The sequence below is a fragment of the Rhineura floridana genome, chromosome 4 (genome assembly GCF_030035675.1).
Source record: "Rhineura floridana isolate rRhiFlo1 chromosome 4, rRhiFlo1.hap2, whole genome shotgun sequence".
Lineage (NCBI taxonomy): Eukaryota > Metazoa > Chordata > Lepidosauria > Squamata > Rhineuridae > Rhineura > Rhineura floridana.
Genome location: NC_084483.1, coordinates 129540773 through 129564499, shown reverse-complemented (window position 1 = coordinate 129564499; position 23727 = coordinate 129540773). Strand labels below are relative to the sequence as shown.

The 23727-nt window shown below is 43.6% G+C and overlaps 1 protein-coding gene and 1 pseudogene across 21 annotated transcripts in view; one reads left to right on the top strand and one right to left on the bottom strand.

Annotated features, from left to right (window-relative positions):
* The window catches only part of AFDN (afadin, adherens junction formation factor), a 206453-nt gene that overhangs the window by 99256 nt on the left and 83470 nt on the right, over positions 1 to 23727 (bottom strand). For 16 of the 21 annotated variants that reach the window (XM_061624395.1, XM_061624376.1, XM_061624386.1 and 13 more), the window contains exon 9: positions 17986 to 18030. The exons of the other annotated variants lie outside the window; for them this stretch is intronic. In XM_061624395.1, the coding sequence (XP_061480379.1) occupies positions 17986 to 18030 (45 nt within the window). The remainder of the gene's footprint in view (positions 1 to 17985; positions 18031 to 23727) is intronic. 21 annotated transcript variants of the gene reach the window in all.
* On the top strand, positions 23560 to 23673 carry LOC133384695 (5S ribosomal RNA; annotated as a pseudogene).

Below are 23727 nucleotides of genomic sequence, written 5' to 3'. Positions count from 1 at the left end.
TGTTGAGACGTTCTGGAAGGGCAAATGTGAGTGTGCTAACTGACAGATTTAGGATTGCCACAATAAAGGGGAATGAAGCACAAACACACAGGGAAATGGATGCTGACACATTATACTTGGAGTGTGTAAAACCCAAAGAGATAAACTGATGTTTGTAAAACCTCTGTAAAATAAAGGAACAAAGAAATGTAGATGTACACTGAACTGAACATGTAAACTGAAAAATGTATCATGTGGAGAAATGTGATTTAAGTGAATACAAGAAATGTAAATGTAAATGTAATGACAAATGGAAGCAAAAATGTGAACAAATGTAAAAGGTGCTGCTTATGGAAAAATAGGTGGGGGGTGTTGGCAAGTAAAAAGTTCCTAAGAGTATTTTTCCATGGCAGAGTTACAAGGCCAAGTAGCTCACAAGGCTGGAGTGGACGTGCACTCCTCAAGGACACGTTGCCAGGACAACCAGCTGTCTTATCAGTATATAGCTGGAAACTGAAACTGGCAGAGTGTGGGGGTCGAGGAGTTTGTACAGAGAGAGAGCTTGTGATATATTCTATTGTCAGTAAAGTGACTCTTAAAACTTATTACTTGTCTGGCTCATTGCATCAACTGGAATCTAGCCTGTCACTATTCTGTTCTGCATCCTGGGCATCTGCTTGCGCCAGATACAAAATTCTACATTCCCCGTCCCCTTCTCTCCAACCCGCCTCACCTCTCTCTCTCTCTTTCTGTCCCTTCACCCAAGTGGACAAGCGTGGCTGGGGGCTCACCAGGTCCTCCTGGGCGCGGAGGAGAAAGGCCAGCTTCCCCGCGCGGATGGGGCGGGCTGGACAGAGGCGGAGGTGAAACTTTGCCTCCTATTTCAGGCTGCTCCGGGTTGAAGGAGGAACCTCGCGGTAAGATCGCTTTGCTCCCTCCACGCATCAGCCTCCAAGGATCGTGCAGAAGTCAAGACGGCGAGGAGATCATGCGCTGGAGGACCCAGAGGCTCCTTCCCAGATTTCCTGCCTCTCTAGGAATCAATCCCTATAATTTAACCCTTAGAAAGCCAGCCAGGAATCCAAGGCGGCAGCGCTTGCTGTTTTAAAAGGTTGTTGTTATTCCTGGGGAACTCCCTTGGGGGGGGGATTCTTCCTGACCCGGGTCGCTAATTTTTCCTGTTTTTCGTCTAACGGCCATCAGAGAGACCGCGGCTGCGGTTCTCTCTATTCCCAGCGGGAGCTTGCGGCTGCAGCTCCCGCCGTTACCCCCCGTTTGCCCAAGCTCTCCCCGGGAGCCTTTTGTGGCTTCTCCCTCCTGTATCTGGCCGTTTCGAGTCAATTCATCTCAGGCTCTGCAGAGGCTTCCCTCCTCACGGCAGTAACTCCGTTTCGAGTCAATTTCATCTCAGGCTCTGCCGAGGCTTCCCTCCTCAGAATGGCAGTAAAGCCGTTTCGAGTCAATTTCATCTCAGGCTCTGCTGAGGCTTCCCTCCTCACAGCAGTAAAGCCGTTTCGAGTCAATTTCATCTCAGGCTCTGCCGAGGCTTCCCTCCTCAGGGCAGTAACTTCTTGAGCCTCGCTGCGTTGCCTTCCTCGCCGCGACGGTCTCTCTGGACGGCGGCTGCAACTGCTTCCACTCCCGCTGCAGCTTTTTTTTTACTTAATTTTCCCGCTCTTTTTCAGCACCCGGCGTATAAGACGACCCCCGACTTTGGAGAAGATTTTCCGGGGTTAAAAAGTCATCTTATATGCCGGAATATACGGTAAGTTAAATCCACTTATTTCAGTGGATCTACTCTGAGTATGACTACCATTAGATATCATCACCTGGCTGTGTCAAACTAAGTATATCACTGAAATCAGTGGACTGAAGGTGGTTTTCATCTGTTTACTCTGAATATGACTTAGTATCATATAACCCATTATTTTCCTTACTGCATCTTCTAATCTGTATAGTTCTTAAAAGGGTAAACAAATGTTTTAGAAGTCCACCAAACCAACTAACTTGGGTTTGTGAATTAAAATATTCTCCTTATTATCTTTCAGTAGCTACTGATGTACAGATTTCTCCATCTTTGGATCTATGGATGAAGGAAGGTCAAGTTAGAAATACCCTAAATAAATAAAAACAGAACAAGTTTCTTCACATTAAAATGTGGGCAGTTAACACTTTTCATGGCTTCTCAGTTCTTCGATCTGGCACCAACTGCATATGAGTAGTACAAGTTATGTTAATGTGCACCATACCTTTGAACTTGGCTGCTTAGCACATTTAGAAGTATAATTCATGGATCAATTATCCTAAGAGATTATCAGAAGTATTCTGAGGCTGTTGATGTGTGTCAAAAGGTATGCAGCATGTCTCCATAAATGCTAAATCCCTCCCCCCCACCCTCAAAGACATTTTTTTTAAAAAAAGTCAGTTATCTGGACATCATCACCATATAGATACATAATAGCGCAGTATACATGAAGAGCAATCCTTATCAATGTTTAGGAAAATGATATTACTTCGCACTCTGCATTAAGATACCTTCTGCCTTGCACAAGCAGCTGCTCAACATAAGGATCTACTTTGTATCAGATATTAACTAGAGTTCTCATTTTCACTACATTCAATATGTAAGCAAAAACAAGGATATATACTAATTATGCTGTCACTAGAGGGGAAAGATCACAAAGATCTTTCCAGATAAACCCTACAATAATAGCAGCACTTTTAAATATAAACAAGGCTCAAATTCTCTTAAGAGTTACATAACACCCTTAAGAGTTGATACCAAATTAGAAGTATCTTTTAGCTAGATCCTAGATGAAAGGCAGTCACCTACTTCATACCTACTGTTTAAAAACACACTTAATCTGATTATATGCAAGTTAGTTGAAGATCACCTTATGTATACCATTCCACGGTCCTTAAAGGAAGGACAGATCTTAAAAACTAATTGTTGTGCATAGGATTTCTGCTTACAAGAGCAAAACTAGAGGGAATATCATTCCTACTAATGCTAAAAGTCCCCATGCACCAGTGGGCGGTAACTGCATGCTTCGGTGAATCCCAAAGTGTACCCAAGTAGCAAAGATGGGGAGGGCGGAGCAAAGGAGATCAATTCCTAAAAAAAAGCTTCAAATACAACTGCACAATCATAGAACATGTGCAGTTTTACTCTGCTCCCTTGCCATTACAAAGTATTGAGACCAGGGGTCATGTGGCAGCCCTTCAAAAGCCACTGCACATGCTCCTTGTGGAGGAGGGATGATAAAAAACAGGAGGGAGAACGAGAGATGGGGGAAATTATTTTTATATTGTTTAGCTGAACTATAATAAGATTTTATCAGCTGTCAACTTCTGGTGTTTTAAGTAACTGAAGAAACAGCAAAGCAAATTATGACAGACTGAGCAGATGGAAGCAGAGGCAGTTGATGGCAGGGTGAACAACAGGAGGAAAAAGAGAGGTATGGACTGGGAAGCTCATCAAGGAGTTAGAAGTGAAATGGACTGTTGGTCTCACCTGAAAGGTGGTTTTCCCAGGTATCATGCCATCACATGGGTTATATCACCATCTAGCATCCAAAGGCAAGAATGCACAGGAGTCAATACCTGGGCTGCTCCTTCCGGCCCCAGTCCATTCATTCGTGATGAGGCCAAAGTGAGACATCTGAACAGCCGTCATAAACAGAGCACGCAGAACAGCAAAAAAAAAAAGGGTAACTGCCCAAACGAAGGAGCAGCAAGAGCCAGAACACCTGCACAAAGGTCTTGACTCATTACCACTGTATGAACTTACTGAAATTGAAGTAACCTTATCACTAAAACATGTATGAAAAGATGATACAGTATAATACACCCAGGCAGCCTCCATCAGAGAGGGTCATGATGGCATGATACCTGGGAAAACCACCTTTCAGGTGAGAACAATGGTCCGTTTTCTCCAGGTAGCATGCCATCACATGGGATGTACCAAAGCAGTCCTAGTGGGGAGGGGCTACCTGCTGCCAAAAGCTGAGAAACAACCTGTTGCATAACATGCCTCCTGAAAGAAGCATCAGCAGAGGCATAGCAGTCTATCTCATAGTGCCTGATGAATGTGTCTGGAATAGACCGTACAGCCGCCCTGAAAATATCTGCAAGAGGTGCATTTGTTGCAAACGCAGCTGTGGTAGTTGCAGACCTCGTAGAATGTGCCGTGATACTGCGAGGCACCGGAAGCTTGAGTGACTTGTAGGCCAGGGCAGTGCAGACACACAACCGACAAGATAAGGTGGATTTCGTCACTTTCTTCCCCAGAGTTACAGGATGAAAAGGTACAAATAAGGGATCCATTAGCCATATGCCTCGGATGTGGCAAAGGTAGACTTTGAGGGCTCTGCAGACATCTAGAGAGTTCCAGGCTTTCTCAAGTGGGTGAACAGGATTAGGACAAAAGGATGGGAGTACAATATCCTGGTTATAGTGAAATGCAGAGCTTACTTTGGGCCAGAAAGATGGTCTGGAAGTAAAACTACTGAGTCCTTATGAAAAGTGCAGAGATGGCGGGTCAGTGAAAGAGCTCCCAACTCTGACCCAAGTGACGGCCACTAGAAAAAGGACTTTGAAAGATAGCACCAGCAAGGACACAGTCCTGAGGGGCTCGAATGGTGAGCACTGCAGTGCTCGCAGCACCTTCTGTAAATTCCAGGACGGAATGCAATGACATACTGCTGGAACAAGCAAAGCAGCTCCTTTCAAAAAACATTAACCAGAGAATGATAGCCCATGGGGGTACTTGATGAATTAACAAACAGGATCGAAGAGGCAGTAGAACCGTGTCACAAGATGCTGGGCTTCAATCCCATCTTCAAACCTTTGTGAAGGAACAGTAATACCTGTTGGACTGTGGCTTTAGAAGGTAGACCATGGGAGACACACCAGCTGGGGAATGCCAACCATGTACTCTGGTAAATTCGATCAGTTGACGGCCGTCTAGAAGCAAGGATGATATCAACGACTTCCTGTGAACTGCGTCCACTCAAATGCCAAGCTGTCAGACTCAGCCAGTCAGGATCCGGATGCCAGACTGGTCCCTGTGACATAAGATCTGGTCTCACTGGTAACCTCCAAAGATCTGCTACTGATAAGGCAAGGAGATCTGATAATCACGTGCAGCGTGGTCAACACAGGGCTAACAGGACAATTGAGCCCTTTCACATCGAAGTTTCTTCAGTGTTCTGTCTAACAGGGGAACAAGTGGAAATGCATATAGGATGCCATCCGGCCAAGGAGTCTGGAGAGTATCTACAGACTCTGCCTTTCTCTCTAGATACCTTGAGAAGAATCGGGGGAACTGAGAGTTGTTGCTCGAGGCAAACAGATCCACAGTCAAAGCACCAAAGTGGAACACTGCCAAATGTGACTTTCATTCCCCCATAATCACTTGCTGTCTGCTTAGCCAATCTGTAGTGACATTCAGAACCCCACTAAAGTGTTCTGCCCTCAAGGATAGCAGGTGTCTCTTGGCCCAACAGAATATTACTGTGGCCTCCGCCTGGAGGGTTTGAGCCCTGGTGCTCCCTTGGTGATTCAAATACGGTTTCACACAGATATCGTCTTGGCTGGAAGTGACAAAGGGCCAGATGGACTGCCCTCGAGTACAGCCAGTGAGTCTTGAGTCCAGTTACACAAATTGAACAGAGAAGTAAGCCTCAGCAAAGGTGAAATATTTTGATAAACGTAATATGGAAAATTAAACTGTTATAAGACACCCAGGGTCCTGTTGATGAAGGTCAGGACTTGACTGAACAAGCAGCACCTTCCAGGAGAACTGCACCTCAGCTCATATATACCCGTGAGTAACCTTGAGTCTAGTTACGCAACTTGAAACAGCAACACAAACCTTAGCAAAGGCTACATGTAATCTGTTATGTTATGTTACAGTTTATTTCTATGCTGCCTTTTGGCCAAAAAGGCCCTCAAGGCAGCTAACAAAAAATAAACACAAATAAAAAACACACATCAGAAAAGAACAATACAGTTTACAAAAATTTAAATAAAAATATTAATATTGTTAAAAAAGCAAAAGCAACATCTTTCAATAACAATACAATAACAAATGTCATATTGTCTCAGACGCAATGCTTCTTAATGGACTTAGTTTGTATGTTCAGCTCCAAGTCATCCAGAGATGTACATGTATGTGTGAAACAGCCCCATGTGCTTTTGCTGGATCTCTTTGCAGGCGTGTAGCTCCTCTCCTTGAGTGGCAGTGCATGCCCAAAGCAGCGATAACAGAGAAAGCAAGAGAAGTGGCAGGCATCTCCGCCCGAGCTCAGCGGCACCGAGACACCACCAGCACCCAGCTGTATCTGGAGGAGGAGGATGGAGCCTATCAATCCCAGCCATAGTGGCGTAGAAGCAGCAACACTTCTCTGTGCGCTGGAGCTGTCTTAAGACTTAACAAAGCAACCAGCTTAATTTACATTGTCTTGCTAAGTAATGTTTATCCAGGATGATAGCTACCCGACCCTTAGGGCTTTCAAGGAAGTCCCTGGAGAAATCCAAACATTTACACAGACCACTATGCAGGGCTGCAACTGATCAGAGGAACAGAGGCAATTCGTATACCTTCACTACACTGAAGCCCCCTAGAGGAGTCACCATGTTATGAGGAGCTGCAAGAGTTTGCACAGACAGTTATGAAGGACTGCTAAAATTTTACACCAACAGTTATGAAGGGCTGCAACTGTTCAGAGGGGCAGACTGGAGCTTTGAGCTAAAGCTCATGAAGCAGTTTATGTATCTTCAATACACTGACACTGAGGCCCCCTAGAGGAGCCACCAGGTTATTCCACCATTGCCTCTGTAAACAGCCTGTTGCTGTTCAGGCCTTGTGCTGTTTTTGAACTGAGGCCCATGAGGCAATCCATATGACTGGTGTTCAGGCCTAGGGAAAAAGGGAATCAGATCTCTTCGAAATATTGAACCTGCTGTTCTAGTGCCTCCAATAAAAAAGGGTGGAAATACTTCTCAACCGAGAACTAAGCCATTTCTCTGCCCAAAGGTTCTGAATGGAACAGCAAGGCCCTTTTCACAGTCACAAGACAAACTAGGACCAAATGAGAACAGAGGTACCATAAAAATGGTGGAATTCCTCAGCAGAGGTCTACGCCACCTTTCTGCCCAAGGATTCCGAGTAGCAAACTAGGCCCTTTCCCCAGGGTTCTGAGTGGAAAAGCTAAGCCCTTCCCACAGTCACTGGCCAGACTGATAAAATACAAGCAGCATAGACACCAAATATTGCTGCTCAGGTGTAGTTTCTGAGTAGGAATACTTGGAAGGCCCACATTAGATGCCTTGCTTACCTTAGGGCTGCCTTGCCTACCTTAGCTCCTGAGGTGACCAAGGAATCACCCATATTTATTTATTTATTTATTTTATTCAGTTTCTATACCGCCCACAGCCAACGGCTCTCTGGGCGGTGAACAACATAAATATAAAAATACAATAAGATAAAATCACATAATAATTACTGCACACGTAATAGCAATCCTCAAAGCTAAAAACATATTACACAAATAATTTAGTATACCGGAGTGTTATAAATATACTAAAATATATTAAAATGCCTGGGAAAAGAGGTACGTTTTAACCTGGCGCCAAAAAGAAAGCAATGTTGGCGCCAGGCGCACCTCGTCAGAAGGACTGTTCCATAGTTCGGGGGCCACCACTGAGAAGGCCCTAGATCTTGTCATCATCCTCCGAGCCTCTCTATGAGTCGGGACCCGGAGGAGGGCCTTCAATGTTGCACGCAGTGTACGGGTAGGTTCATATCGGGAGAGGCGTTCCATCAGGTATTGCGGACCCGCGCCGTGTAAGGCTTTATAGGTCAAAACCAACACTGTGAATCTGGTCCGGGAACGTATAGGCAGCCAGTGCAAACAGGCCAGAACAGGTGTTATATGTTCGGATCGTTTGGTCCTAGTCAACAATTGGGCCGCAGTGTTTTGCACGAGCTGCAGTTTCCGAACCGTCTTCAAAGGTAGCCCCACGTAAAGCGCATTGCAGTAGTCCAGTCTTGAGGTTACCAGAGCGTGGATAACTGAAGCAAGGTCGTCGCTGCCCAGATAGGGACGTAGCTGAGCTACCAACCAAAGTTGGTAGAACGCACTTCGTGCCACCGAGGCAACCTGGGCCTCAAGTGACAATGAAGGATCTAAAAGAACTCCCAGACTATGAACCTGCTCCTTCAGGGGGAGTGTAACCCCATCCAGAACAGGTTGAGTATCCACCATCTGATCAGAGAAACCGCTCACTAACAGCATCTCAGTCTTGTCTGGATTGAGTTTCAATTTATTAGCTCTCATCCAGTCCATTATTGCGGCCAGGCAATGGTTCAGTACATTGACAGCCTCACCTGAAGAAGATGAAAAGGAGAAGTAGAGCTGCATGTCATCAGCATACTGATGACTACGCACTCCAAAACTCCTGATGACCGCCCCCAGCAGCTTCATGTAGATGTTAAAGAGCATGGGGGACAGAACTGACCCCTGCGGGACCCCATACTGGAGAACCCAGGGTATCGAGCAATGCTCCCCAAGCACTACCTTCTGGAGCCGACCTACCAAGTAGGAGCAGAGCCACTGCCAGGCAGTACCTCCAACTCCCAACTCCATAAGTCGCTCCAGAAGGATACCATGGTCGATGGTATCAAAAGCAGCTGAGAGATCAAGGAGAATCAACAGGGTTACACTCCCCCCGTCCCTCTCCCGACATAGGTCATCATACAGGGCAACCAAGGCTGTCTCAGTACCAAAACCAGGCCTGAAACCGGATTGAAATGGATCTAGATAATCGGTTTCATCCAAGAGTGTCTGGAGCTGGTTAGCAACCACCCGCTCTAAGACCTTGCCCAGGAAAGGAACATTCGCTACCGGCCTATAGTTATTTAGGTTTTCTGGATCCAAGGAAGACTTCTTTAGAAGTGGTCTAACAGCCGCCTCTTTCAGGCAGCTGGGGACCACTCCCTCTTGTAAGGAAGCATTTATCACTTCCCTGGCCCAGCCGGCTGTTCCATCCCTGCTAGATTTTACCAGCCAAGAGGGGCAAGGATCCAGAGCAGAAGTGGTCGCACGCACCAGTCCAAGCACCTTGTCAACTTCCTCAAGCTGCACCAATTGGAACTCATCCAATAAATGAGGACAAGACTGTGTTCTGGATGCCTCATTAGGTTCAACTGCTGTAATACTGGAGTCTAAGTCCTGGCGAATGCATAAGATCTTGTGCTGGAAGTGCCCAGCAAACTCATTGCAGCGAGCTTCCGATGATTCTATAATGTCCCGAGGACCAGAATGTAATAGCCCTCGGACAACCTTAAAAAGCTCTGCCAGGCGGCAGAGAGATGACTTGATAGTAGCAGCAAAATATCGCTTCTTTGCTGCTCTCACCGCTTCTGAGTACCGCTTAGTGAAGGCCCTCACCAGTGCAAGATTGCGTCCGTCAGGAGTTCGTCTCCATCTGCACTCAAGCCGCCTCCTCTCTTGTTTCATCACTCTCAGCTCCGGGGTATACCACGGAGCTGTATGAGCTCTGCATAGGAGGGAGCACGCAGGAGCGATCGTGTCAATGGCCTGGGTCATTTCCGTGTTCCACAGTTCGACCAGGGCCTCGACAGGAGCGCCAGTCTTCTCAGCCGGAAGAACAATGCACACAAGGTAAAGCCCAAATTGCAGTTCAATATTCCTCCCAGTGGAATCCCTTCTGACACAGGCTGTGAGATAAATGGAACTGATGGCTGCTGAAATGGCTACTGCTGTATATCACTGTGCTGTACCTCAATAACGATATCCATACAAAACAGCACACAGTGATCCAGCCATAGTTATACGCACACAGTAGAAGGGAGCAATCTGAGCTCTAAATGCAGCCAGCTAAATGACAAGGGCAAAAATAACTGCACAGTAGAGGGAGCGGTTTGTGCTCTAAATGCAGCCAAGAAATGCCACCAAGGGAAAAAATAACTGCACACAGTAGAGGGGAGCGGGTTGAACTCTAAATGCAGCCAGGAAATGCATCCAAGGGCCAAAATAACCGCATACGGTAGAGGAGAGTGGTTAGAGCTCCAAATATAGCCAAGAAATGCAGCCAAGGACAAAAATATCCGAATACAGTCAATTGCAGCCCAAGCAGATACTTGTGTGGTTGACAGAGGGTCAAGCTTTGGATCCATAGTCACTAGATATGCCTTTAGTGACGTGACAGCAGCATCAAACTGGCATGTAGGAACTAAGGAGGGCCCCAATATGGCGGTGCCAGGAGCCTGAGCCCCAGCCTCTGTGATGGACTCACTGGCAATGGAGGGCAAAACCCGAGGGTGGCAAACCAGCAATGCAGGCACAGAAGGCTGATGAACAATGGAGGAGTGCACTGTAAAATGCAACAGGACTGGCAGTCTCTCTTGACCAGTAACAGGGACCTCCAATCGGTCTGCTCCACAGCAATAGTGACTGTGGTAGTGGATGCTTCCAGCGACACACAACGTCCCCACCTGGCAGCCAACTGAGGAGTGCTTGGTCTTGGCAGCAGCCATAGAATGGTTCTTGGAGGACTGGTGCTTGGAGGCCTTGCACTTGATGCCTTGGACCTCATAACAGATTGAGATGTTGTGGAAGAAACACAATACTGCTCCACATTATCATCATCATCATCATCTTTATTTATACCCCACCCTTTTTCCAAACTGGAACTCAAGACGGCTTCCAGATAAAAGTAAGTACATATCATTAAGAACATACAAACAGATAAAACAGATAAAACCATCAGAGCTGATCAGGGAAATCTACAATTGGTTGTGAATCTGACATGGTATACATGCACACAGTAGAGAGGTGTAGTACCAGTAGTCCAAAACATGCACTAGAAGGGTGTGGTGATTTGAATGCTTAGACACCTAGACACCCACACACATGCACACGGTAGAGGGGTGTGGTGAATTAGCACTTAGACACACACGTGACTTATTTATTATTTATTTGTTACATTTACATAGCACCGTTCTTTCACCCTGGAACCCAAAGCAGCATACATGGGGGTCCCAGGCGTTCTCCCATCCAGGCACTGACCAGACCCAGACCTGTTTATGTTCAGCAAGGTGGTGGCCTCATGTGCCTTCAGCCCATAGGCTGGGACTTTACGGTCAGGCGCACGCATACAGTAGAGGAGTGCGGAGATTTCACACTTAAATCCTGTAGAGGGATGCATTGAATTAGGGGCTCAGACCCACACCCACAGTATAGGGGTGGGTGACTGCACGTGATTATGCTTTCCTTTTTTAAAAAAAAATTTTTTTCAATAATATAAATCTATATATTTATTTATTTTATTTATTAGATTTATTAGTCGCCCATCTGGCTGGTTGTCCAGCCACTCTGGGTGACGTACAGAATAAAAACATACAAATACATTAAAACATTAAAATCTCAACAATATAAAAAAATCTAACCCACCCCAAAAGCCTGTCTGAACAGGCTTCAAGGGCCAGCGGAAGCTCATCATAGCGGGGGCGTGACGGAGATTGTTTGGGAGGGAATTCCCCAGAGTGGGAGCCACAATAGAAAAAGCCCTCTCCCTAGTCCTCACCAGTCTAGCTGTTTTAAATGGTGGGATAGAGAGAAGGCCTTTTGAGGCTGATCTTGTTGCACGGCATCCTTGATGAGGCTGGAGGTGCTCTTTCAGATAAACTGGGCCGAAACCATATAGGGTTTTAAAGGTCAAAACCAACACCTTGAATTTGGCACAGAAAATAACCGGCAACCAGTGCAACTCCTTCAGCACTGGAGTGATGTGATCTCACCGGCAGGGTTCAGCCTCAGCTTATTCCTTCCCATCCAGCCACTCACCAACTCCAGGCACTTGGACAGAGTTTCTACAGCCAACCTCGGTGAGGACTTGAATGAGAGGTAGAGCTGCGTGTCATCCGCAGTGACACTGCAGCCCAAATCCTCTGATGATAGCCCTCAGCGGCTTTATATAGATGTTGAACAGCATCAGGAAGAGGATGGAGACCTGTGGCACCCTACAAGCGAGAGGCCAAGGGTCCGAAACCTCATCCCCTGATGCCACTTTCTGGTACCTACCAGAGAGGAAGGAACGGAACCACTGCAATACAGTGCCACTTATACCTAACCTCTCCAGACGGTCCAGAAGGATACCGTGGTCAATGGTATCAAAAGCCGCTGAGAGATCCAGGAGGACAAGGAAGGTGCATTTGCCCCTATCCAGCGCCCTCCTCATATCATCCACCAAGGCCGTTTCAGCCCCATGTCCAGGCCTGAAGCCTGATTGAAATGGATCCAGATAATCTGCTTCCTCCAAGTGTGCTTGCAACTGCTGTGCCACCACCCGCTCAACCACCTTGCCCAAGAATGGCAGATTTGAGACTGGGCGAAAGTTGTTCAAATCTTGGGGATCCAAGGAGGGCTTCTTTAGAATTGGTTTTATTACTGCCTCCTTGAGGGCTGATGGTATTACTCCCTGTTCCAGGGACAAATTTACCACCATCTTGATCCCCTCGCCCAGTCTATCCTTGCAGCTCATAATGAGCCACGACGGGCAAGGATCGAGAAAGCAAGTGGTTGGCTTTAAGGCTGAAAGCACCTTGTCCACTTCATCAGAAGGAAGAAGCCAAAACCGATCCCACACCACTAGAGCACCACTGGCCGACTCTGGCTCGCTCACTGTGTCCACAGTGCATGGAATAGTCTTTCTTTGCCCTCTAGCAAGGGGGGTCTGTGGGGCTGCAGCCATGAGCCCTGCAAAGGAGGGAACCTGGAGGGAGGAGGGAAGGTAGAGAGGACTGAGATTTCTGCTAGGCCAAAGTAAGACCCAAGGGGAAAGAAATGAGCCCCACACTGCAAAGCACTCTCACACTCCTCACACCACTTATTCCACAGGGAAGTGCTATATTTTTCCACAGCAGTGTTCTAATTTTAGAAATGCATTGTTGCATAAAATTTATTAACTGCATTATGAATGATTAAAATACAAATCAAACTGGTCAACTGGAATGGATACAGTGCAACTCAAATACAAAAAAGTTGTAAATACTTTTTCTTAACAAAGTGATTATCACTAAGGTGTGCATATTTATGCACACACTTCTTCAGGCATGCTAAAATTAGTAACAGTTTTTTCCTTAAAATCTAAATAATGTAAGGGAAGAGTATGCTAATGAGTTGAGATGCCTTAAAATATTTACAAGTATTCCTGTACAAATAATCTCCAAATAAAGTTTTGCATTTGTTTAACTATAACAATAAAACTACTTTTGGCTACTGGAAGATTTTTTCTGATATGTACACAAGACATAAAATTAACTTTTTAAAACTAAAGTTTTGTTTACCATATTATGCATACTAACTCACATCTCCATAAATTTAGGTCAGTGAATTTTTTTCAAGTAAAATTTCAGGGTTTTTTTTTAAACCCACTGCACTGCAAAATGGTGAATTTGACTGCCAGCACACACCCCCCCCAAACATCATATGGATGTAAGTGTTCTTCCCCAAGCATGGAATAGTAAGGTTAGAAAGGGCAGGGCCGGGGGGGGGGAAGAGAGAGGCTACCCCCTTCCCTATTGTGGTATGGGAGATCGAATTCTCTGTGGCAGCCCTAAGTGGTGGAATTCCCTCCCCACAGAGAGAGACTACACATGAGAACTAACAACGATAAAAGCATGGGAAGAACATTCCAGAGCAGTTAAACTTGTATAAGAAACTAATATCCAGCGATCAACTTAAATGTGTACACCTTGAATACTTTAACTAAGAATAATCTCCTAAATTTGATTTGTTTTATTTGAAGAATATTTACAAACTGCCAGTTCTTAAAATAGACAAGACTGTGGACAATAAAATAATTAGAACACCATAAACCTATAAAAATCTTAAAATACAGAACAAATTACTAACAATAAATCAGAGTAATTGTTTCAACAACTGATGAAATATGAGAATTGTAGGTACCTGTCAGATTTCCGTAGGAACAGTATTCCAAATTACCAGTGCCACTATGCTAAAAGCCTTGGTTTGCGCAGTGATTTTACTTAAATAAAGCAAAAAGCAGTAGCTATGCTAAGGTTTCTATTGAAAGTTGCAATTACAATTTATCCTTTTCCCCAACAAAAGATGTCAATTATTTAGCTTTGTACTCCCTTGCTTTCCACAGCTGCTCTATTTTATTTTATTTTGTTACACCTTAGTTTCATACTGGCACAATGCAAAGCATGTGATTTAAGTAACCTATCACTAAGTAAATATTTTTAAAAGAACAAAAGTTCACCTAGTGAAAAGCTGATCTACAATCAGAATGCTCTGACTTCATGAAGGAATGTACTAAATTCAATTTAGGAACACTAGAACAAAAGAATACCAGACAATTAACAAAGTCACATAATGCCAAGTTCACTAACCAAGCAGAATGGACAGAGGGGCAAGCTGGATGGGGATATAAGACACCTGAATTCCTCCCATGTCTTGGTGCAGTATCTGCATGTGCACCTATCTTTATGCACTGGGTGGGCTCTCACGCTCCATAGCCCTTTGGGCCATGGCTGCTGAGCCTGTTGATGACTAATGTAAACGTACTGCCTTCAAGTCGATCCCGACTTATGGCGACCCTATAAATAGGGTTTTCATGGTAAGTGGTATTCAGAGGGGGTTTACCATTGCCTCCCTCTGAGGCTGAGAGCCAGTAACTGGCCCAAGGCCACCCAGTGAGCTTCATGGCTGTGTGGGGATTAGAACCTTGGTCTCCCAGGTCATAGTCCAACAGTCTAACTACTACACCACACTAGACCAAGATAATCACAGGAATAGGGTAGGTCCTGACAGCATAAATCTTAGATGTCAAAGGCCAAGGTAAAGAGTTGCATCTTCAGCATTTGCCAAAATCTGTATAGTGAAGGTGCCAGACACGCTTTTGTGGGGAGGGAATTCCACCACTTAGGGCTGCCACAGAGAATTCTATCTTCCATACCACAATAGGGAAGGAGATAGTCTCTCAGATATATGGGGCCTAAATAGTGTAGGGCATTAAACACTAGCATGAGTACCTTAAACTACCCCCCAAAGCAAACTGGCAACCAATGCAACTGTTTTAGAACAGGGGTTATATAAGTTCTAAAAGTAACCCCAGCCAGCATTTTGAACCAGCTGAACTTTCCAAATCCTCTTCAAGGGCAGCCTCACATAGCACACATTGAAATAATCCAAAGATCTACAGAGGTATGTTTTTCTAGTTTTAACTTATCTCTGCAATTTTGAATGTATATTTTCTACCAATCTTTTACATTATCATATGCAGTCTAAATATGAAGATAAAACATCAGGACAATTGGTCCTGGCTAACACACTCAGGGTGTGATTTAGATGGTTGCTTACATGCACTCCCCTTTCTTAGCATGTGAGGAAGAGGAGTAGGAGAATGAAAACTTCAGCTTTCATTTACAACAAACCACAGTTGCACATTGTATCCGAATTGTATTAACAAACTAGTTAGAAGAAGCTTAACTAATATCAAGAGATTGAACCTCTTAAACTTGTATTTTAAGTATTAAGTCTAAGTTAATGAGAGCAGGTACAGTGGCTTAGAGACTGAGCTATGAATAAGAAAGGGCCTAATTCAAACTCACCTGTTTTGTGAGTTCACTCACCAGATGGCCTTAGACAAGCCACTCTGTCAGCCTGTTTCCCTCCCCCATCTGCAACATGGGAGATAATAATACTGACTTACCTTATGGGTTGTTGTAAGGATTGCAACTAGTTAATATCTGTTAAATGCTTAGAAGAGTTCAAAGTGCTACATAAATGTTATGTATTATTATTTTCTTCTTCTTAGGTTTAACAGTCTCCATTTATTTTAAGCCTCCCAGAGAACTTTATACCATAGGGCAGCATACAAATGCTGTTAATAAATACAATTTTAAAAGTAGGCTGTGCTCCCAGGCAGAGGCTACGGAATAGCAGTTGTCCTGTTTTCTAGACAACAGCCAAGCCAAAAACTAGAAAGAGCCTTCTCTCCAGAAGAAAAAACTTTGCTAGCCCTGCCTTTTGACTTTAAGAGGAATTAACTGTTTGCTGCATGCTCTTTTACTAGCTCAACAATAACAGAGAATTATCAGTGGCTTTCTTCTTATTTCTGATGAACAGATGACCTATCAGGGATGGCAAACCTGTGGTCTGTCAGTTCTTGTTTGTATTACAACTCCCATCTTTCCTAGCCATTGGCCATGGTGGCTGGAGCCAAGGGGAGCTGGGAGTCCAACAACCTCTGGAGGGGAACATATTGCCTACTCCTGGATTAGAGTTTAAGAGAGCTGCCAATGTAAAGACATATTGAAAATCACAGAAACGTCTTGACAATTCCATGTTATAAAGACACAACCAAACTTATGTGACCTACTTCAGAGAATTCAAGAGCTTTAGGGCTTTTCCTGTACTACTAAAAATGATTCAGGCATTATTTTAAAAGTGATTTTAAAAAGCCAGAATTGACAGAACAGGCATTCTTCATAATGGATTGAATACCTTAAACCAACAAGAAAACAGTCTGTTATTTTAACTAAGTCTAAGATTTTAAATTTCCTGCCAGTTCTCAAATATGTATTTATTAAAATAATTATATACTGCAATATCATAAAAATGTCAAAGTGGTTTACAGCAATGAAAATAGAAATGGACTGCCTTCAAGTCGATTCCGACTTATGGGCGACCGTATGAACAGGGTTTTCATGGTAAGCGGTATTCAGAGGTGGTTTACCATTGCCTTCCTCTGAGGCTGAGAGGCAGTGACTGGCCCAAGGTCACCTAGTGAGCTTCATGGCTGTGTGAGGATTCGAACCCTGGTCTCCTAGGTCATAGTCCAACACCTTAACCACTACACCACACTGGCTCTCGGTTTACAGCAATACATCCACAATAAAAACCACATTTTAAAAATTAAAACAGATCACCAGTTGTTACAAATAGTGTTTATCTTAATTGTTTGCATAACCCTGGCAGCAAACAAGAGTTTTCAGCAAATGTTTAAAGGTCAATACAAAAGACGCCCACTGAACCTCTACTAGAAGAGCATTCCACAGGGCTTGGCCAATGACACTAGTGGCTCAGTTTCATGTTGATGTCAAATGAGCCTCACCAACTTAGGAGACAACCAGTAACGATCCTACAAATGATCTCAGTGATCAAGCTGGGATGTACGGGTTCAGGTAGTCCCTAAGGAACCCTGGATTTAAGAATATATTCTCTCCCCCTCCCCTTCCCCCCACACATGCAGAATAAATTTATGAGAACAGCTGGCAGTCAAGTTACAGCAATGGGGGATATTTTAGAAGCTGCAGCAACTCTACTATAATGAAGGGTATTGTCATTTTGTTTCTTTTTCAAAAAAACAAACAAAAATAAACTAACCACCAATGGTTAATGAAGGTAAATGAAGGATTCAAACATTTTTCAAGTTATTGGCCCCAAGCCAACTGCATGAATATGTAACAGTGGGGTGCTTCATGTGTATAACCTTGATCAGAGTATCATTAATAATGCTGATCATCTATTTGGGAAAAGGCAGGTATCTGCAAACTGAATCAAGCCCCGTGCCATCCATTCCTAGATTATCAGCAGTATTGCCAATTATCTCAGGTGTGGTATACATGCATGTAGCAACTGAATTTAGATGTGTGGTGTCAAGCCCTCTCCACAATGCCCTGCCTACTATATATGATAAAAATCAAAATATCTGAAGTACTAAAGATTAATATGTGGACTTCAGATGAATAGTAGATAGAATAGCTATGATATTGTTTAGGGTACACTACTTGTCCTATGACTTTTTAATTTTTAAATTACTCCTCTCCTCCAAACTCTGAAGCCATAGAATAAGAAAGAAATATCTTTTTTCAAAACTGACAAAAGCCATTTTTGTTAACACAGATTTTAGTGACTAGTAAGAAAGAACAGTATTAAATAATAGCATTACCTTCATAAGTGTGATAGCTGTAGCAGGCAAAGTGATTCCTTCTCCCTGGGATTAGAAAACACATGCACAGGACCCAGGTGAAGGCAGCATCAGCAGAACAGATACCATACAGAACATGCGGAGGAGGGCAGAGAAAAGAAAAGATAGGAAAGAGTGAAACTGTAAGCCAACAACACTTACTCAATTTAAAAGGATGGAGTGCTTTTAACACTTTCAACTTTAAATACTGCATTGAATATACAGACATTGATGTTGTGGATGGATTAATACACTTACTAAGTAGTTGGCAACAAGCTGCTAGAAGAAAGCACAGAAAAAATCACCAAGCAAAGTGGAAAGGCCATCATTAACTTTACACAGGCTAAAAACTTAATTCATATTAGACTTTCATTTTACTGTTTAGAAACTGTTGTGTTTTCACTCATTTATTGCTTATGGGTGGGTGTACTGGGGCACCATCATACATATCACAAGCATACATAGAGTATGATGTCATAACATACCTATTCACAAACCTGGTTTGCCATACAAAGTGGTCCTGGATTAAAAGAGCAGAGTACCACTCTCTCAGGATGTTGTTTGTCATGCAAGGTAATTTCCTGCATGGGTACAACCTGTTTATGAAAAGTACATGTGGACTATCACATATGACGGAGGACAAGTTTATTTTCCTGTGAGCGCATGAATTGGGCACCTACCATGACTACTGGTTGCCTTATGGCAAAACATCTTCACATATCCCATTTCATGTGTTATGCTGTGCAAAATTTCCTTCATAAAAATTATCTCCATGTATAAAAGATATTGCAAATGAAGAAGCAGCCCTCTTGCTCATTCAAAGCTGCCTATTACTTTTTGGCAGGAAGCGATCATGTGGGAAACACCAAGATTGCTTCAGCCCCTGCTTTCCCATACCTTCATTTCAGATGAATTGTTGTTATTGTTATGTGCCTTTAAGTTGATTATGACTTATGGCAATCCTATGAATCAGTGACCTCCAATAGCATCTGTCATGAACCACCCTGTCCAGTTCTTGTAAATTCAGGTCTCTGGCTTCCTTTATGGAATCAATCCATCTCTTGCTGGGCCTTCCTACGCCCTTCTGTTTTTCTTAGCTTTATTGTTTTTTCTAGCGAATCATGTCTTCTCATGATGTGTCCAAAGTAGGATAACCTCAGTTTCATCATTTTAGCTTCTAGTGATAGTTCTGGTTTAATTTGTTCTAGCACCCAATTATTTGACTTTTTCGCAGTCCATGGTATGCGCAAAGCTCTCCTCCAACACCACATTTCAAATGAGTTGATTTTTCTCTTACCCGCTTTTTTCATTGTCCAACTTTCACCTCCATACATAGAGATCGAGAATACCATGATTTGAATGATCCTAACTTTAGTTAGTGATACGTCTTTGCATTTGAGGACCTTTTCCAGTTCTCTCAAACCTGCCCTCCCCAGTTATAGCCTTCTTCTAATTTCTTGATTATTGTCTCCATTTTGGTTAATGACCGTGCCAAGGTATTGATAATCCTTGACAAGTTCAATGTCCTCATTGTCAACTTTAAAGCTACATAAATCTTCTGTTGTTATTACTTTAGTCTTCTTGGTGTCCAGCTGTACTCCTGCTTTTGTGCTTTCCTCTTTAACTTTCATCAGCATCGGAGGCCCACTGTGAATTGTTTGCAAGGCACTTTGAGGGTAAAGTTGCTCGCCTCCGTAGCAGTCTTGATGCCCCCTCCACATCTACTGTAGTCCCCAATGAGGTGTCCAGTGCAATGTCTGCTGCAACTTCTTGGGAATGGTTTCAGTTGATGCGGCCTGATGATGTAGACAAGGTGCTTGTGATGATGCCAGCAATGTGTCCTTTTAACCCTTGCCCTTCTTGGCTTATTAAAGCTTGCCGAGAGGGTCTGACCAAGTGGATCCAGTGTGTGGTCAATGCATCATTGCGGGAGAGAGTGGTTCCAGCCGCCTTGAAAGAGACGGTGATCCGACCACTCCTCAAAAAGCCCACCCTGGACCCATTGGTTTGTGACAACTACTGACTGGTCGCAAATACCCCCTTTTTAGGGAAGGTGATTGAGAGGGTTGTGGCACAGCAATTGCAAGTATTCTTGGATGAAACAGATTATCTTGACCCATCCCAGTCTGGGTTCAGGCCTGGTTATGGGACTGAACCGGCCTTGGTTGCCCTGATGAATGACCTTTATCGGGAGAAGGACAGGGGGAATGCGACCCTGTTATTCTTACTTGATCTCTCAGCGGCTTTTGATACCATTCACCATGGTATCCTTCTGGGCCAACTTGGTGAGCTGGGTATTGGAGGAACTGTTTTACAGTGGTTCCGATCCTATCTCCAAGGTGGCTCTCAGATAATAGCATTGGGTGACTGTCTTTCGGTCCCCTGGCAGTTTTGTTGTGGAGTGCCACAGGGTACCATCTTGTCCCCCATGCTATTTAACATCTATATGAAGCCCTTGGGAGCGGTCATCAGGAGATTTGGGGTGAGGTGTCAGCAGTACGCTGATGATACCCAGCTCTATTTCTCCGTAACATCTGAATCAGGAGAGGCCATGCAAGCCCTTGACTGCTGCCTGGACTCGGTGGTGGGCTGGATGAGGGCCAATAAACTGAGTCTGAATCCTAGCAAGACGGAGACACTGTGGGCTGGTGGTTCCCGAGTTCAGATAATTGGTCGGTTGCCTGCTTTGGATGGGGTCGTACTCCCTCTGAAAGAGCAGGTCCGTAGTCTGGGGGTGCTCCTGGATCCACCTTTGTTGCTAGAGGCCCAGGTGACCTCCGTGGCTAGCAGTGTCTTTTACCAGCTTCGGCTGGTGAGACAGCTGCGGCCGTTTCTAGACCAGGATAGCCTGACCACTGTTGTCCACGCACTGGTGACCTCCAGGCTGGATTACTGTAATGTGCTCTATGTGGGGCTACCCTTGAGGTTGGTCTGGAAGGTGCAGCTGCTGCAAAATGCGGCAGCGAGACTGCTCACTGGGGCAGGGTATCGCCAACATGTCACCCAGCTGCTGAAAGAATTGCACTGGCTGCCCATTACTGCTGGGCCAAATTCAAGGTTCTAGTTCTGGTGTACAAAGCCCTATACAGCTCGGGACCAGGATACCTGAAAGACTGACTTATTTACATCTTATATACCCAATCGATCACTGCGCTCTGCAGGTGAGGGCCTCCTGCAGATACCATCTTATCAGGAGGTTTGTTCCGCATAATATAAGAAACGGACCTTTAGTGTGGCGGCACCTACCCTGTGCAGGGGCCATCTCTGCTATCTTTTCGGCGCCTTTTGAAGACCTTCCTCTTTCAACAAGCCTTTTAAATTGAGACCTATCCCAGTCTGCATCTGTGTTAGAATTGCTTGTTAATATGTGTTTTTTTTAATAATATGTTTTTAACCCTTTTTTAAAAGATGTTTTTAAAGCTTTTTTAAAAAAATGTTTTTAACGTTCTTTTGGTTTAATGTATTTTAAGGTTTGTTTTTATGATATTTTAAAGCATTTTTAGCGTTTCTGTTTGCCGCCCTGGGCTCCTGCTGGGAGGAAGGGCGGGATATAAATCAAATAATAAATAAATAAATCAGCATTCCTTTCAAATGATTACTGCTTTCTGCTAGTAATATGGTATCATCTGCATATCTTAAATTATTGAAATTTCTCCCTCCAATTTTCACACCTCCTTCATCTTGGTCTTTGTATGGTATGTGTATAGATTAAATAAATAGGGTGATAAAATACACTCCTGTCTCACACCCTTTCTAACTGGGAACCAATTGGTTTCTCCATAATCTGTCCTTATGGTAGCCTCTTGTCCAGAGTATAGTTTGCGCATCAGGACAATCAGATGCTGTGGCACCCCCATTTCTTTTAAAGCATTCCATAGTCTTTCATGAACTACACAGTCAAAGGCTTTGCTGTAGTCTGTAAAGCACAGGGTGGTTTTCTTCTGAAATTCCTTGGTCCATTCCATTATCCAACGTATGTTTGCGATATGATCACTGGTGCCTCTTCCCTTCCTAAATCCAGCTTGGACGTCTGGCATTTTTCGCTCCATATATTGTAACAGCCTTTGTTGTAGAATCTTGAGCATTACTTTACTTGCATGGGGTACTAAGGCAATAGTTCAATAATTACTGCATTCCCTAGGATCCCCTTTCTTTGGAATTGGGATGTATATTGAACGTTTCCAGTCTCTGGGCCATTGTTTAGTTTTCCATATTTGTTGAAAAAATTTTGTCCAAATTTGGATAGATTCAGTCTCAGCAGCTTATAGCAACTCTATTGGTATGCCATCTGCTGCTGGTGATTTGTTTCTTCCAAGTATTTTAAGAGCAGCTTTCAACTCACATTCTAAAACTTCTGGTTCTTCATCATACGGTTCCTCCATGAATGAGTCTGTCATCCTTGGATCTCTTATATAGAGTCATATAGAGTTCTTCAGTGTATTGCTTCCATCTTCCTTTTATTTCATCTCGGTCAGTCAGTGTGTTCCCCTGTTCATTATTGAACATCCCTACTCTTGGTTTAAATTTCCCTTTCATTTCTCTAATCTTTTGGAATAGGGCTCTTGTTCTACCCTTTTGTTGTCCTCTTCTATTTCTTTACAATAACTATTGTAATAGTTCTTTGTCCCTATGTACTAGTCACTGTATTGTTGCATTTAGAGTTCTAATTGTGTTTCTATCTTCTTTTGCTTTTGCTTTCCTTTAACCATTTTTAGAGTTTATTCAGTCATCCATTGAGGTTTTTCTTTCTTTTGAACGAGAGGTATTGTCTTTTTGCATTCTCCCCTGATAATGTCTCTGACTTCTATGCATAGTTCTTCTGGTGCTCTGTCAAATAAGTTTAAAGCCACAAAGCTGTTCCTTATTTGATCTTTATATTTTTCTGGGATGTTATTTAAATTGTGTTTTGGCCTTATGATTGCTTTGTTGTTGTTCTTTAGCTTTACTCTGATTTTTCGATTTTCAATATTACCAGTTCATGATCTGTACCACAGTCTGCCCCTGGTATGGAACTTCTCCAACTTCTGCTACCAATTATATAATCCATTTGATTCCTATATTGACCATTTCAGATGAATAAAAGTAACTAATAGTGAAAGAACAAGAAGAAAAATTCTCTTCTTCTAGGCAGAGGTCTATCTGCATGAGTAGTATTATTGGATAGGAAGCAGTACCAAAGTTAGTTTTCAAAGGATCAGGAACCACACCTCACATTACCCAAGAGGAGACAAATTGCATGAAAATCAAAAGAGGCCTCCTTGACACTTACCCTGAAAATATCAGGACAGTTGTTCACTGCTTGAGCAGAGTGCTACTAGATACTACTACATTTGTTATATTTGGAGAGATTGTGCTTTGCTTATGGCACTCAAGCTACGTAATAACTGACTGCCATTTAAAAGATCACATTTAAATCATTCAATTCAAGCTACAAACTAAAATCCCGAACCCCAAATTATAACTATTAACAATGAAAGAGGCCAGTACCAATATTTCCTCGTTAACTCCTTCAGCATAACCTGAATGTTTGTTTTAGAACAGTGCATACATATTTGAGGCTACGGCCATACTACCCTGAACATGCTCGATCTTGTCTGATCTTGGAAGCTAAGCAGGGTCAGGTTAGTACTTAGATGGGAGACCACCTAGGAATACCAGGTGCCGTAGGCTTAGAGGAAGGCAGTGGTAAACCACCTTTGAATACCTCTTACTATGAAAACCCTA